Source organism: Polypterus senegalus, chromosome 6 (genome assembly GCF_016835505.1).
Source record: "Polypterus senegalus isolate Bchr_013 chromosome 6, ASM1683550v1, whole genome shotgun sequence".
Lineage (NCBI taxonomy): Eukaryota > Metazoa > Chordata > Cladistia > Polypteriformes > Polypteridae > Polypterus > Polypterus senegalus.
Genome location: NC_053159.1, coordinates 63,485,058 through 63,500,754, shown reverse-complemented (window position 1 = coordinate 63,500,754; position 15,697 = coordinate 63,485,058). Strand labels below are relative to the sequence as shown.

The following is a 15,697-nucleotide window of genomic DNA, read 5'->3' as shown; positions in this document are numbered from 1 at the left end:
ACCACTGTGCCACCGTGCCCCCATGTTTAATACATGCCTTGATGCATTTCATCATGAAAATGATATCAAATATACATCTTAGTATTTTAAAATGGTCCGACAGTAGTATCATGAATGTGATGTATTTAGTGTGGAGATCAGTGCCTGTGCACTTCTTTCTAAAAAAGAGAAAGCCTGTTTAAGCATGTACTGATTCACAGACATAGAACACAATGTATTTAATGTACTACTTTAGTTACAATGGGAATTGAGAAACTCTAGTAAATTAAACATCAATTTTAAGATGAAGTTTACAATGTTCTACTTTAATGACAAAATAAACTACAAGATTAAAGTGGGAATTTCCAGATTAAAATTGATATTTCAACCTTTTTTTCTTCACTGTATCAATATTTTTTTTCTTTTCTCTGTACTCTAATACGCTTCCGTATGACACTCAAATGGTAGGCTGTGACTCGCCTTTTTTATTTCAGGCACTGTGTGACTTTCTGAACTTAAACATTCTAATGTCTCCGCCACTCTGTGTCACTTGATTAACTTCACTTTGTTTCTTATACCATTGCTCAAGTCAAAAAGTAGTACATTTTTCCTTGTCTCCACTTCGTGTTTGCTGAAATTCTTCTGTTTTCCCTGTGCTTTTGCCATTGTCTTTTCACAAAATGCTGAACTTAAAGGGCTATCAATATTAATTTATATTTTCAAAGGAGCGTAATTCAGGGAGGAGTTGGGGTGGGGCGGCAGGCACATGTACGTGCGTTACATTTCACGCTGACTGGGATTTATGGAGCAGAGGTGCATGGAAGTTGGCTTACACATGGTTTTGTGCATCTGAATTTTTTGTGGGTATGCACATTTACACTTTTCTCGGTACGCCAAGTTTTAGTGTGAATTCTACGCACAGCATTATATAAGATGCCCCTCTGAGGTGGCTGACACACAAATTCAACGGTCCAAAATGCAGGGCACAAGCACTTGTAAATGATCTCTTCCTACTCTCCTTCAAATACCTAGAAGCCTAAAAATAATAATAATACATTTTATTTATAAAGCACGTTTCCCATGCTCCGAGCACTTAATAAAAATTCTAAATGAACAGTGGGAATAAAAGCATAGAAAAAGATCAGATAAACAACACTTGATGCTGAATCATATAAGCATAAAACACCAAATAAAAGTTAAATGCAAAAAACACAAATCTCTGAATTAGAATAATAATAAATAATTAATTACATTTATTTAGTGCTTTTCTAACCTGCTGAAAGTGCTTTACTTAGACAGTGGGAACCACTTCAAACACCACCAAAGTGTGGCATTCATCTGGATGATGTGACATCAGCCATTTATGTGCCAGGTTTGCTCACCACACATTAGCTGTTAGCTGGTGTAGGGGTGAGAGAGAGATAGTTACCCTAGAAGAAACAATAAGCTAGAATAAAATACAAAATGTTACAAGAAAACCATGAAAAAATACTATTATTAACGATACCCTGTGTCATGCTGAGCTCCTGGACAGTAAACTGAGATAACAGGAAAAAATGTCAGCGTTATTTAAAGGCCTGTTGGAACAAATGAGTTTGAAGTTGATTTTGAAAGGAATGAATTGAGTCAGTTGATCTAACTAATTTAGGGAGGCCATTCCAAAGCCTTGGCACAGTCGATCTGAAGGCTTTGTCACTCATATTGAACATGTTGGCCTGCCTCCCTACTAGATCTAGCCTTTGCCAACACAACACTCCCATCTCCAGGCTCAAGGCTGTACTGCTGTGGACATGGTGTTTAAGTTACCTTTTAATTACACTTCCCCAAAATCCTTCTGGGGCTTCGCTCTGGCATCCTCAGGCATTCCTATACTGAGCCTCAGTGCAGAGCTTAATAATTTCCCACAAGAGTCTAAGGATCAAGGCTGGACTCTAGCTTCAGCCTGGATTGTGCACTAAACAGGCCCTCTGCTTGACCCAGCAGATAAAATGAATCTCTCAGGGCTACTTAGCTCTGAAATTGGGAGCATGGCTGACATCTAATGGTTATTTACCTACATTACTGTCCCTGAGGCAAAAATCCGGAGTGTACTACATCCACCAATTACTTTTCCCTTTTTTCCCGTGGCACTGCTTTGCCAGGCTGGCACTCTCTGTCACAACAGTCAGCAATAAGCTGATCATAAGTCAGTCTGCAAATGTAATACCTATAGAAGGACCAGCTTACAAAATAGGAAAATTAAGTTAACTGGCCCGAGAAGAAAAAGGGTGGGTGTTGGTGCAGGGAGGCTTTCACAGAAGACCACATCAGCAATGTCAGCAGGATCTGCTGTTGGTTAAATTTTAATCACCTGAAAAAGGAAAATAACTGGACAAATAAAAAGCTCTACACTGCTTATTGCATCACTGTCTTTATCACAAATACATTTAAAATACTCTAAAGTAGAAAGAATGCAAGATCATCCAAATGTCAGTAAGTCATCGTCCAACCCGCTATATCCTAACTACAGGGTCACGGGGGACTGCTGGAATTAATCCCAGCCAGCACAGGGCACAAACAAACTCTGGGCAGGGCGCCAGCCCACTGCAGGGCACACACACACCAAGCATACAATAGGGACAATTTAGAATTGTCAATGCACCTAACCTGCATGTCTTTGTACTGTGGGAGGAAACTGGAGCACCCGAAGGAAACCCATGCAGGCACGGGGAGAACATGCAAACTCCAGGCAGGGAGGACCTAGGAAGCGAACCCCGGTTTCCTTACTGCGAGGCAGAAGCACTACCACTGCGCCACCATGCCACCCTCATCCAAATGTCTTAAATGTATTAGCACATTTTATTAACAGCCATTAATAAAGTATCTCTCTCTCTATCTATCTATCTATCTAATGAAGTTGTGCATTAGTATAACATAGTAAAGAACACCCTTATGTCTCAGTAAATTGATAAATGTACAAAAGAATGCAAGAGCATTAACCATTGAATAAGGATTAGTGTTTTTTTAAGCATATTATACTCTGCTGCTTCACACTTGGTAACTGTTGTGGACACCAGGGTGTGCTCTCGCTCCCCAAACACCCAACACAAGCAGGCATGGACACAAGTTAAAAGCCCAAAGAGTCTTTATTTGTGGGAAGACTCTTCGTTTAAATGTTCCTTACCATCACTGCCACAAGCACTGTATAGCACACAGTCTTTCTCTGCCTTCCACTGCCTCCTCCACTACACCAGGCAAGCTCCGACCCCTCCTCCTCCCAACTCAGGCTCCCTGAATGAAGTGAGGTAGTCCCTTTTACGCTGCATCTGGGAGTACTCCAGGTGGGCCATTAGCATGATCTGAAAGCACTCCCGGGTGTGGCAGAAGCCTGATGAAATTTTGCTCGCTGATTCTTGCACCCTCCACTGGTGGCACCTCCAGAACCCAACAGGGCTGAGCCCACAAACTCCAAGTGCCAGCGTGCCCTGTGGGAATCTGGCTTGCTTAGCAACTGCCACCTAGCTCTCCGTGGGAGGTAAGGACCTGTGCCTGTTTTCTCTCCCTGTCCTTCCATTTAGAAATTGTCCCAGCCAGGTATGGATACTGGCCATTCACCACACTATCAATAAAAAAGTAAATAAATAAGGAAGCTTTATGGAGTTAAAATAATAACCTATCAAAAAACAACTCTTTTTAACTGCTTACCTGGAGAAGAAATTAATAGAATAAATTAAACACTCCTCCCTACATATCTCCATCTGCATCTTAGTCACAAATGACATGGAAAACAGTGGTTGAAAACCCTTTGCTGGCAATGACAGCCTGAAGTCTTGAACTCATGGACATCACCAGATGCTGGGTTTCCTCCTTTTTAATGCTCTGCCAGGCCTTTACTGCAGCTGCTTTCAGTTGTTGTTTGTTTGTGGGCCTTTCTGTCCGAAGTTTAGTCTTCAACAAGTGAAATGCATGCTCAATTAGGTTAAGATCAGGTGACTGACTTGGCCATTCAAGAATATTCCACTTCTTTGCTTTAATAAACTCCTGGGTTGCTTTGGCTGTATGTTTTGGGTCATTGTCCATCTGTATCATGAAACGCCGCCCAATCAATTTGACTGCATTTAGCTGGATTTGAGCAGACAACATGTCTCTGAACACCTCAGAATTCATTTGGCTGCTTCTGTCCTGTGTCACATCATCAATAAACACTAGTGTCCCAGTGCCACTGGCAGCCATACACGCCCATGCCATCACACTGCCTCCACCGTGTTTTACAGATGATGTGGTATGCTTTGGATAATGAGCTGTTCCACGCCTTCTCCATACTTTTTTCTTGCCATCATTCTGGTAGAGGTTGATCTTGGTTTAATCTGTCCAAAGAATGTTTTTCCAGAACTGTGCTGGCTTTTTTAGATGTTCTTTAGCAAAGTCCAATCTAGCCTTTCTATTCTTGAGGCTTATGAGTGGCTTGCACCTTGCAGTGCACCCTCTGTATTTACCATCGTGCAGTCTTCTCTTTATGGTAGACTTGGATATCGATACGCCTACCCCCTGGAGAGTGTTGTTCACTTGGTTGGCTGTTGTGAAGGGGTTTCTCTTCACCATGGAAATGATTCTGCTATTGTCCACCACTGTTGTCTTCCGTGGACGTCCAGGTCTTTTTGTGTTGCTGAGTTCACCAGTGCTTGCTTTCTTTCTCAGGATGTACCAAGCTGTAGATTTTGCCACTCGTAATATTGTAGCAATTTCTCGGATGGGTTTTTTCTGTTTTCGCAGCTTAAGGATGGCTTCTTTCACATGCATGGAGAGCACCTTTGACTGCATGTTGTCTGTTCACAGCAAAATCTTTCCACATGCAAGCACCACACCTCAAATCAACTCCAGGCCTTTTATCTGCTTAATTGATAATGACATAAGGACGGACTTGAACACACCTGCCCATGAAATAGCATTTGAGTCAATTGTTCAATTACTTTTGAGCCCCTGAAATGAAGGGATTGTGTTAAAAAATGCTTTAGTTGCCTCACATTTTTATGCAATCGTTTTGTTTAACCCACTGAATTAAAGCTGACAGTCTGCACTTCAACTGCATCTGAGTTGTTTCATTTAAAATTCATTGTGGTAATGTACAGAACCAAAATTAGAAAAAACTTGTCTCTGTCCAAATATTTATGCACTGGAAATGGTTCTGATACAGTGATTTGTGCTTTCGTACAGAGTGTCCTCCTGGACGTTTCGGTCAAGGCTGTCTATTGCACTGCTCCTGTGAGAATGATGGTAGCTGTGATGCAGTCACTGGTCGGTGTACCTGCGCTCCTGGCTGGACAGGTCACAACTGCAGAAGAGGTGGGTACAACTGTACATTCATAGCATGACATTCTCAAACTCTCTTAATTCAGTTCAGAGTCTTGGGGGGCAGGAGCCTATCCTAGCAACAATGAGCAAAATGCCAGAAGCAGCCCTAGAAAAGGCACCAATCCTTTGCAGTACCCACTCACACCCCCACCCACACTCACATTCATATCCACCAGTTAACTTAACATGAATGTCTTTGTGGATTTAACAAGAGGGGCACCCACACAGACATGGAGAGAATGTGTAAACTCTGCATAGATGATGTCCATGGACCATGAGTCCACAGGGTGGCTGTTCAACCCACTTTGCCACTATGGTGTCCACTGTTCACAAAGGTGCACACATTAACAAACAATAAAAAAAGAAAAAAATACAAAGATGAAAACAAAAAAGCTGTCCTTAGTGATGTAGCATGAACAGAACATACTAAGAACCAAAAACAAAAAAAAGTTAAAGCACTTGAGACATTTGATGAACTAAACTACCAAAGGAGCTGAGGAACTATGTTACCGGGTCCCATTTTAAGGCATTTAGGTGAGACACAAGAGCTATCAGAAGACTAAAGGACTGTGTTACCAAACATGGGCTAGCAGGACTAACTCTGGACTCTCATTTTTATTTCAGCCTGTGATGCTGGACACTGGGGACCAGACTGTGTCAACATGTGTAAATGTAAGAACAGTGATGGGAGCTGCAACATGGTCACAGGACAGTGCATCTGTGAGGCGGGCTACACAGGTCACCACTGCGATCAGAGTACGTGTCTTTCATGTTCGTTGATAGATCCTGTTCCTAAGCAGAAATAATCACCAACACATCCCAGTGCACTCGCACCGCTCAGTAATTGATGGAGATGATTATTGCTATTATTTATCAGCTTTATGTTTATCACATGCTTTTTCTTTCTTTAATCAGAATGTCCCCAAGGTTTTTTTGGTCTGGGCTGCCGTCACCGGTGCCAATGTGAAAATGACGCCTCCTGTGACACTGTGAGTGGGGCATGCACCTGCCTGCCAGGCTGGACTGGAACCTACTGCGAGAAACGTGAGTGTGCAACACCATTTTTGAATTGAATTTTATATGTCCTGGCAAGGTGGTGTTACTGGTGTTTCTTTGCAGAGTGTCCTGAGGGCTTCTATGGTTTGGAATGCAGGAAAAAGTGCAGATGTTTCAATTCTGGACGCTGTGACCCCCTGACAGGATTGTGTAACTGCCCAGCTGGCTGGTCAGGATCACATTGTGATTTCTGTGAGTTATGATGTACTTGTTTAATATAGCAGTAACAGGTGGGAGGGGCTGCCTGTGGCCAAGTGGGAGGAGCATGAAAGAGCTTATTAAAGTAGGAGGAGCTTCTATCTGTATACCATGCCATGTTCCAGAATGGGAAGGCAATTTCTGTGTCTGTCACATGATATGGCCAGTTTGGATGGGGCTTTTGTATGGCGGGAGAGGCTTTGCCTCATAGAGTCATTTGCTTCACATTGGTTTAAGAAGACAATGCATATGCTTAAAGGAAATGTATAGAGTCATTTAGAGCATGTATAGAGCACATTTTCAGTAAGTGTAAACTGATATTAGGGAATATGGAAAAAAAACAATAATAATACGGAATAAAGGAAATGTAGATTTTTTTTTTAAATTACCAAGCTGGTAAAATGATCACTTTTTTTTTTTTTGCAGCTTGTCCTCCAGGCTTCTATGGCGAGGGGTGCAACATGACATGCACTTGTCACAATGGGGCAGTTTGTGATACAGTTACCGGTCAGTGTATCTGTGAACCAGGCTGGATGGGGTCAACCTGCCAACAAGGTAATGAAAGAAAATAACAAATGCATAACTGAACCCTTGTCCTGCTTATAGTTCCCCCATCGGCTAGCTTGGACTCCTTCACTAAGTGCCTATTGATTGATTGATTGTCCGAATCTTTGCCATCTTGTAAGGGTCAGCGTGCTGCTGTCTAAATATCTTCAAGACCTAAGTATCTCAGAATCAGATGATGGCTAGCTAGTGTTATGCTGGAGCAAGTCTAAATTCTAAAAGTTGTATTGAACTTACTAGTGTTGATTAATATCAGCCATAATTTTCAGTCATTCCTTTCCCTTGGGTGTTTGGCAATATATTAAGTAGATCTTATTTGGAAAAAGTCAACTAAGCTCTCACAAGGACTAAGCAAGGGGGACACCATTGGTCAGCCCAAGTTAATCTCTTGAAGGTTTTTGCCAAGTGAAGCTGCTTTTGGTGGGGTTCTGCAAGTGAACAGTCTACATTGTTTTCTCTTTTCCAGCATGCCCCCCTGGCTTCTATGGTGCACATTGCCAGCACCCCTGCCTGTGTCAAAACAAAGGGATCTGTCATCATGTGAGTGGCCAATGCACATGTCCTTATGGCTGGACAGGACTGGCCTGTGAGCTGGGTATGTGTGAATGTCTTGATCTTGGTATATATGCCACCTGGGTTCAGAGGGTCTTGGTATTCTACTCTTTTGTATCAATATCGTCCTTCCCTTTCTAGGTTCAAATAACAGCACAATTGCTGTCTGTGTGAACTCTGCATACACTGTTCAGGTATTCCATTTCACAAAACGGCCTGACAGATGAATAGAGGCTGACACTTGAGCTGGTGACAACCCTGACAAGTCCGCTTACCAACTCATTGTTAAGTAACCTTAAGTTTTTGGTTCTGCCCTTGATTGTTCCACTTTATCACTGGGACTGACTCTGTTATCAGGTGTAATGTCACCTGGCACAAATCTGCAAGAAGATGTTACACAACTCTCACTTGGGACTTTGAGGCCTCATGCAGCCTTTACAGTATCCAGCATTGCTCTATTTTATGAATTGGATTATCTAACTGTGCATCCTTTATAGATAGAAAGCCATCCTGCCAGGTGTTTCCTTTTTGTGAACAAAGTGTTATTGAAAAGAATACATACAATACAGAACGAAGCAGGATGAATGAAATCGTGAGGTAAAGAGATAAAATGTGCCCAACCCAAAACCCACATGGAGAGCTGACTAAAGTGAAACCTGTGTGACTAAAGAAAGGCAGCAAAGGAGATAAGTCTCCCCCATCACTAGCCACAAGCTTAGTGACTAAAAACCACTCCCTGATATTGCAACCAGAAGCTCCATTAATCCTTATTGCAGAGAGTTCAAAAAGAGTCCGATTATAGAAGGAAGATCTCCAAGAATCAGTAGAGACAGAACAGCAGAGATGTTCCCACTGGATACTGCTTCCGATGGGATTTCCAAAGAAAGCCCCATGCAAATTTGGCAACGAGGGTACCCAGTGGGAACAATCTCTGCTGGACTGGGCTGAGAGTGTGGAATGGTTCAAAGAAGAACAACATGAGGTGACAGTGGGATCTGGACAGAGAACATTAAAGAGAGGGAATTCGAAATGATAAGCCAATAAAGAGCAACCATGGGACTGTTCCAAAACATCTAAGGAGGAGATGTGGCAAAGGGGATCAGTGGATAAACCCACAGCAAACCATTTATGTGGGGCATGAAAATAGTGATAGACAAAATTAAACTGAGGTTCCTGGAAGATACAGTGGTATTCTTGAAGATGGTGTTCAATGACAAGGAAATGAAGGATGGGAGTTGGCACCCAGAATACAAGGCTTATACGAGGCTTGGTGTAGAGCAGCAAATAAAGTCCTGACAGATGTTGTAGTGCTTTTCAAATATGGCGGTAAAGGTGATCACTGCCTGCCTTAAAATCTACTTTCAGCAATATAATGTAAGGAGAGGTGGGTGACATCAAAATCATTTCTGAATAAATAATTGTACAGCAGAGTGTAACAAGACTTTACAAGATTGTGAACAGAAAATTCTAAAGATCTCTATTATGTCATGAATTCGCAAAAACAGTGCAGCAGGGTGCTGAAAATGATCTGTAATTGACAGGACAAACCAGGAGAATGAGTGCTGGGATGACCCGACATAACATTCTCAAATCGTTCAAGTTGTGGGGGGAAAGAGCCTCTCCAGGCACCATTGGGCACACAGAAGGAAACAGGCCTGGACAAGGGACGAGTTCATCTCTGGGCCGCTTATGCGTGCACTCACATTTGCACAGTAGAATTTGAAATCACCAATAAGTCTAACATGCACATCTTTGGAATGTAGAAGGAAAAGCAGGGAAAAATCTATACAGACAGCAACTGGGTGTGGGATTCAAGCCTGTGAGATAAAAGAGCAGCACTAAGCATTGTGTCACCACGGATATCCCACCTATATTCTTAAAAATAATAGCTCTTTAATTGTACTTTAGGGTTCTATACTGGGTTGTGTGGTTCCTCATAGAACTATTGCTTGACCAAGCACCATTTCACTCTGGGGAAAGTTCTCTGCATGTCAGCTTGGCTCTTTGTGCTTTGAAAAACTTCCTAATATGTAAAAAAAAAAAAATTCTTTAATGTATGGTAGACTACCTAGCAGAACACTAACAGAAAACCTGGACATAGCCCATGTAACTATACTTATGAATCTTCATGTGGATGGGTCTGTTTTGGAACAAAAAATGTTTTCCCTATGGCACCTCTCTGAATAACCACTCTGTTACCTTTATTTTTAATAATAATGGTTCCTTAATTGCACTTTCCTGGGTTGCATGGTTCCTTGAGAACCATTTCATTCTGGGAAATGTTCTTTGCATTAGAAGTTGCTTTTTTGGGCTTTTGAAAAGGTTCCTAATATATGGACAAAACATAAATGTTTAATGTAAGTAGGCTACCTAGCAGGATGCTGACAGATCAAGAAAAATTGAACATAGCAAGTTATTGCCTATGCCAAGAATCCCTTTAATACCTGTTGGTATTTTCAAAATCTGTTATCAGGTATACATGGTCATTTTTAAAAAACAAATGTTCTTTCTGGAAGCTCCAAGTGAATAGCTGTTTGGGCAAAATAGTTCCCCAAAATAGCTCCCCCATAGCATCACTGTGAAGAACCACTTTGACACCTTTATTTTTAAGAGTGTAGGATAGATTCTGATCATCTCACTGAGAGTTAATAAGTAATGGCATCCAAATGAATGTTGAACCGGACCTTGGAGCTGCTTTCTGGCAAAGAACTTTATTCTAACCTTCCATCTAGTTAGGGGTTAACAACTTCTTTTCCTAAGCTCCTTTATTTAATTATTTGAGACTGTTTCTGCCTTCATGAAGTTCTTCTAGGCTGAGCACAGTTGGTCACTTGTAAATGGATGTTGGCTTACTCAGGAATCATTCTCATAGTTCATTGTTCTCCCTGCTCTGCTGTCCCTCTTTAGAGTGTCCCCAGGGCCATTTTGGAGTGGACTGCCAGCAGACTTGCGAGTGTCAGAATGGAGGCCTGTGTGACCGTCAGAGTGGACAGTGCACATGTCCAGCAGGTTGGATTGGGAAGAAGTGTCAGACAGGTGAGTCTGCCAAACACATAACTGAAGTGCCAGGAGTGGCACCTGAAAGTGAACATGTATAGAGGCTACCAAGCTGGATGAGCCTTCAGGCCTTAGTGCTGCTGCTTTGCAGTATGGAGACTGTGGAAGATTGTGGGTTCGCTTCCCGGTTCCTCCCTGTGTGAATAGCGCTTTGAGTACTGAGAAAGGCACTATATAAATGTAATGCATTATTATTATTATTATTACATCTTTGTCATGATAAATGGCCACTGAACTGAGAAGCATATCCACTTTTAAAAGGGCATATAGGAAATTTGAATTGAACTGAGCTCCTTTTGATTCACTGTAAATGCTCTTCTACATTTTCTCCCAAATGCTTTTACTTGCAGCTTGTCCAGCTGGGACCTTTGGAAAAGACTGCAGTGAGCAATGTGACTGTGAACATGGCGATTCCTGCAATCACGTTACAGGCATCTGTCTGTGCCCCCGAGGCTGGAGAGGAAGAAACTGTGAGAAAGGTACATCTGGGCCATTGTCAATAGAGCTTACTTCAGCAATAAACACATCAAACCATCTAAAGAGTAAGGAGGGTGTGAGCAGAGATTAAGGCTGAGAGCCAATTGATTTTAAATTGTTCTCCTGGTAAGTCACCTAGAACGGCTTTACACTTGCCCACATCCCCAATTTCCCCTTAGTTTGTTTATCATATATTATATGTATATTAAGTTTATTAATCTCAGGTATGACAGAATAGTGGCACAGCACTCAGTGTTGCTGCTTCACGTTTCCAGGCCTGTAATTTAAATTCATGGCTTGGGCCCATATTTATCAAGCATCTCAGAATTATTAGCAGGAATTGTACTAAAACTAGGACTACCAGTACATCATACTTACTCAACAATTGATTATTTCTTTATTGATAATATTTACTTCCCACTATCAAATATTGCAAGTATGACTCTTTTGTGATCTCCGACCATGTCCCTCTGATCATGTAGTTGGAATCTCTATGACCTACACACTCATTTTACAGCTGGCGTCTTAACCCCCTGTCATTACCTGATGAGAACTTTACAGAATTTAGCTCCAAACAAATTAATTATTTTTTTAGAAAAAAAAAATACCTTACGAGGTTTCTGCAGGGATACTCTGGGAAACTCTGAAGTTTTTTTTAAGAGGACAGATTATTTAATATCTTTTCCATAAATATAAATTGGAGACCAAAGAAGACAACAGATTTAAACAGCAAAATTACCAGAATAGATAAAGAATGTGCCAGGTCTCCAAATGAGGCACTTTATAGGCAATGATAGGATCTGCAATCAGAATATACTGTAACCTCTTGACAACGAAAGAAATGGAACAACTCATCTTTAAATCACAACATCATCCCTATGAACACAGAGAGAAAGCTAATAAGATCTTAGCTCAACAAATCCACAAGCAGGAAGTTCACAACACAATTTCAGAAATTACAATACATAACCATAAAACTATAACCCAAACATTTAGGTAGTACTATAAGTTATTATATTCTATTCAATTTAAAGAAGATAAGACACAATCTAATGAGTTGATGCATTACAAATACCACAGGTAGATACTCTTAGTGCTGTGGAACTGGTTAAACCTCTGAGACTCTCAGATCTACTGGATGCTATAAACTCGCTGCGAAGTGGGAAAGCAGCCAGCTCCGATGGCTACCCAGTGGAATTTTATAAAATAAATTCAAATAAATTAGCTCAACTGTTATTAACAAATTTTATAGAAGCTAGAGGGAACAAAAGTCTACGTCAAACTTTTTGCCAAGCATTAGTTACCACTTTTCCAAAGAAAAATATGGAGTTATTACAATGTGCATCATATAGACCAATTTCACTTCCGAATAATGATGTTAAGATACTCTCCAATGTTTTGTCTAGGAGGATTGAGAAAGTGCTTCCTTCTGTAATATCACAAGACCAAACTGGATTTTTAAAGGTAGACACTTATAGTTTCTAATCTTCTGCATTTATTCAATTCAATATACTCACCCACAAAATCTAACATACCAAAACCCTTGTTATCTTTGGAACAGAAAAAGCATTTGACATGGTTGAATAGGACTACTTTTTCACCACATTGCACAAATTTCTGTTTGACCCAAATATATGTGGATGGATGAAACTATTTTATACCAGTCCAGAAGCCTCTGTCTATATTAACATTATCTCAAACTACTTCAAACTAGAATGTGGTACTTGGCAAGGATGTCCCCTATTACCATTGCTTTTTGCAATTGCCATTGACCCATTGGCAATTCTCTTTCGAAATGCATAAGGGGGATTATTAGAGAAAGATTTGAATAGAAAATATTGCTATCCGCAGATGATATAGTACTGTATATATTAGACCTAAAACCTTCCTTACCAGCAGAACTTCAGAGGATATCTGGACTGAAAATTAATTTGAATAAAAGTGTGCTATTTCCAGTGAACTTTCTGGCACACAGGACTAGACTGGACATCTACCAATTTATTCTATCAGATCAGTGTAAATACAAAGGGGTTAATAACACAACTAAATATAATGATGTTTTCGAAAATTTTTGCTATCAGCATGGAAAACATTAAACAAGATATGATGTTCTACCCTTCATCTCACATTAGAAGTGAGAATCAATACCGTTAAGATGAGCATCCTTCCCAAGCTTTTTTTTCTATTTCAGAGCATTCCTATTTACATTACCCAATAATTCTTTAAGAAATTAGACTCAATTGTAACCCAATTTATATGAAATTTGAAACATCCAAGCATCCAAAGGGCAACTCTACAAAGACCTAAAGCAGAAAGTGGCACGGCACTATCCGTCAGTTTTATTACCGGGTGGCATATATATAAGCTATAAAGACCTGGGGCCTCATTTATAAACGGTGCGTACGCTCAAAAAATGTTGCATAAGAACGTTTCCACGTTCAAATCGCGATTTATAAAACCTGAACTTGGCATAAAGCCACGCACATTTCCACGGTACCTCATACCCTGTCGTATGCAAGTTCTCCACTCGGTTTTGCAGACTGGCGGCACCCAGCGTCAAAGCAGTGCTACTGTTCCTGTTTGGTTATCCTTTCTTTTCCTGACGCGGCTTTATAAATACACTGAAATTAATCGCATATTGTTTATTAGTTTAATGCATCTGATTGTAATTAACCAGTAACAATATAATGGTCCACGGAATTGTCAGACTATTCCAAATACCATAGCTGCTTTAGCATTGTTACTCTCACTGCACCTTATTTTTACTTCTTTCAGCTTCTCCCGTTAGGGGTTGCCACAGCAGATCATCTTTTTCCATATTACTCTCACTGCACCACTCGGAGCAGCTGATTGGAAAGAGAATTATCGGTATACAGGATCAAGCACACGCTGCCTCAGCCATGCTTCCTATTTGAACTGTTTCTCACACGGCAAACGCTTCAAACCTTTCCTGTACGGACCTTGCGGTTCAGAAAGAGTTTCATCCCAAGAGCTCTAAACGCAATCAATCAAGTGCTCCTTGTAGAACTATCCGTATTTATAAGTAGAATTACCCCACTGTAAACTTGCACAACAGTTATAATATTGCACAACCAGAGCCACTTTATAAAGCGCGTATTTACATATGATGACAATATCATTTTTAAGATGAAATGCAGCAAAATATGTGTATTATTTTATACAGATAAAACTTTAACTTGATTTAAATAATCTATATTGTTAATAATTAAAGGTTGTTCCTGCCTTGCACTGTATGTTTCACTGGGACTGGCGTGACGGATAGAATAATTAAACATGTACTACGATGATATTTCAGTGTTTCTTAAACATTTTTTAAGAATCGGCGGCCTAAGCTTACAGATGGCTCAACGTCTATTACAGAGCTGATTGTGTGGCGATCGGTTACTTGGAGAAAGAAAAGCAAGGACAGGAATTGGAGGTTAGTACGTTTGAAAGAGACAGGACTGCAGGGGTGGCTATGCCAATATACAGTATATTGAATATAAAACAGAAAGAGAAAATAATGACACAGCTAAAAACGCAGTGTCAAATTTCGACAAAAATTAAACACTTGTGTCATTAGCACAAGGCGGCTATTCAGTGTCCGCCACGGACGTGGCCATCTGCCGTGCATAAGATACCATATTGACATTGGCGGGCGAAGGGGCCACCGATTATTTCTTTGCTCAGGGCCACCACAGGCCTAGAGCCGCCCATGAGTACTGCTACAATAAATAATTTCATCGAAGGTCACCCACAATCACTGCGCCGTGAAACCCATGTTTAATAACGTGCTTTAACTCCTATCATCATGATATCACGTATACATCTCAGTATTTTAGTTATTCAGAGAGATGTAATATCACAAATGTAATGGACTCTGTGTCCAGTTGGAGGAAGAGAGCCAGTTTAAGAAGCAAGTAGTGATTCACACACATAGATCACATACGAGTAGAAGATCAAATACAAAACAAAGCATTTAACGTGCTACTTTAATTACGATGTGATTTGAGAAACTGGTTGATTAAACGATTTTAAGATGAAGTTTATGATGTTCTACTTTAATGACAAAATAAACTACATGATTAAAGTGGAAATTTTAAGATTGAAGTTGACATTTCGTGCTTTTTTCCCCACTGTGTGCCTTTTTTTTTCTCTGTACCCTAATAAACTTTCATATGACACTCAGACGGTGGGTTACGACTCGCCTTTTCACGACAACTTTGATATCTGACAACTTCTTTTTTATTTCCAGCACTGTGCAACTTTGTGAACGTGAGCTTTCAAGTTTCTCCAACACGCTATGTCACTCGATCAACTTCATTTTGTTGATTATACCACGGTTTATTTGAACAAATAGTATGTTTTTCCTTTGCCTCCACTTGGTATTTGCTGAAATTCTTATATTTTCCCCCGTGCTTTTCCCATTGTCTTTTCACAGAAGGCTGAGCTTAAGGGTGATTTATATTGATTTGCATATTCA

General features: G+C 40.5%; 1 protein-coding gene across 2 annotated transcripts in view; it reads left to right on the top strand.

The window, feature by feature from the left end:
* megf6b (multiple EGF-like-domains 6b) overlaps window positions 1-15,697 on the top strand; it is a 204,634-nt gene that overhangs the window by 174,077 nt on the left and 14,860 nt on the right. For both annotated transcript variants that reach the window (XM_039756130.1, XM_039756131.1), the window contains 8 exons: window positions 5,173-5,301; window positions 5,935-6,066; window positions 6,226-6,354; window positions 6,430-6,558; window positions 6,991-7,119; window positions 7,595-7,723; window positions 10,588-10,716; window positions 11,088-11,216. In XM_039756130.1, coding sequence (XP_039612064.1) covers window positions 5,173-5,301; window positions 5,935-6,066; window positions 6,226-6,354; window positions 6,430-6,558; window positions 6,991-7,119; window positions 7,595-7,723; window positions 10,588-10,716; window positions 11,088-11,216 — 1,035 coding nt within the window. The remainder of the gene's footprint in view (window positions 1-5,172; window positions 5,302-5,934; window positions 6,067-6,225; window positions 6,355-6,429; window positions 6,559-6,990; window positions 7,120-7,594; window positions 7,724-10,587; window positions 10,717-11,087; window positions 11,217-15,697) is intronic.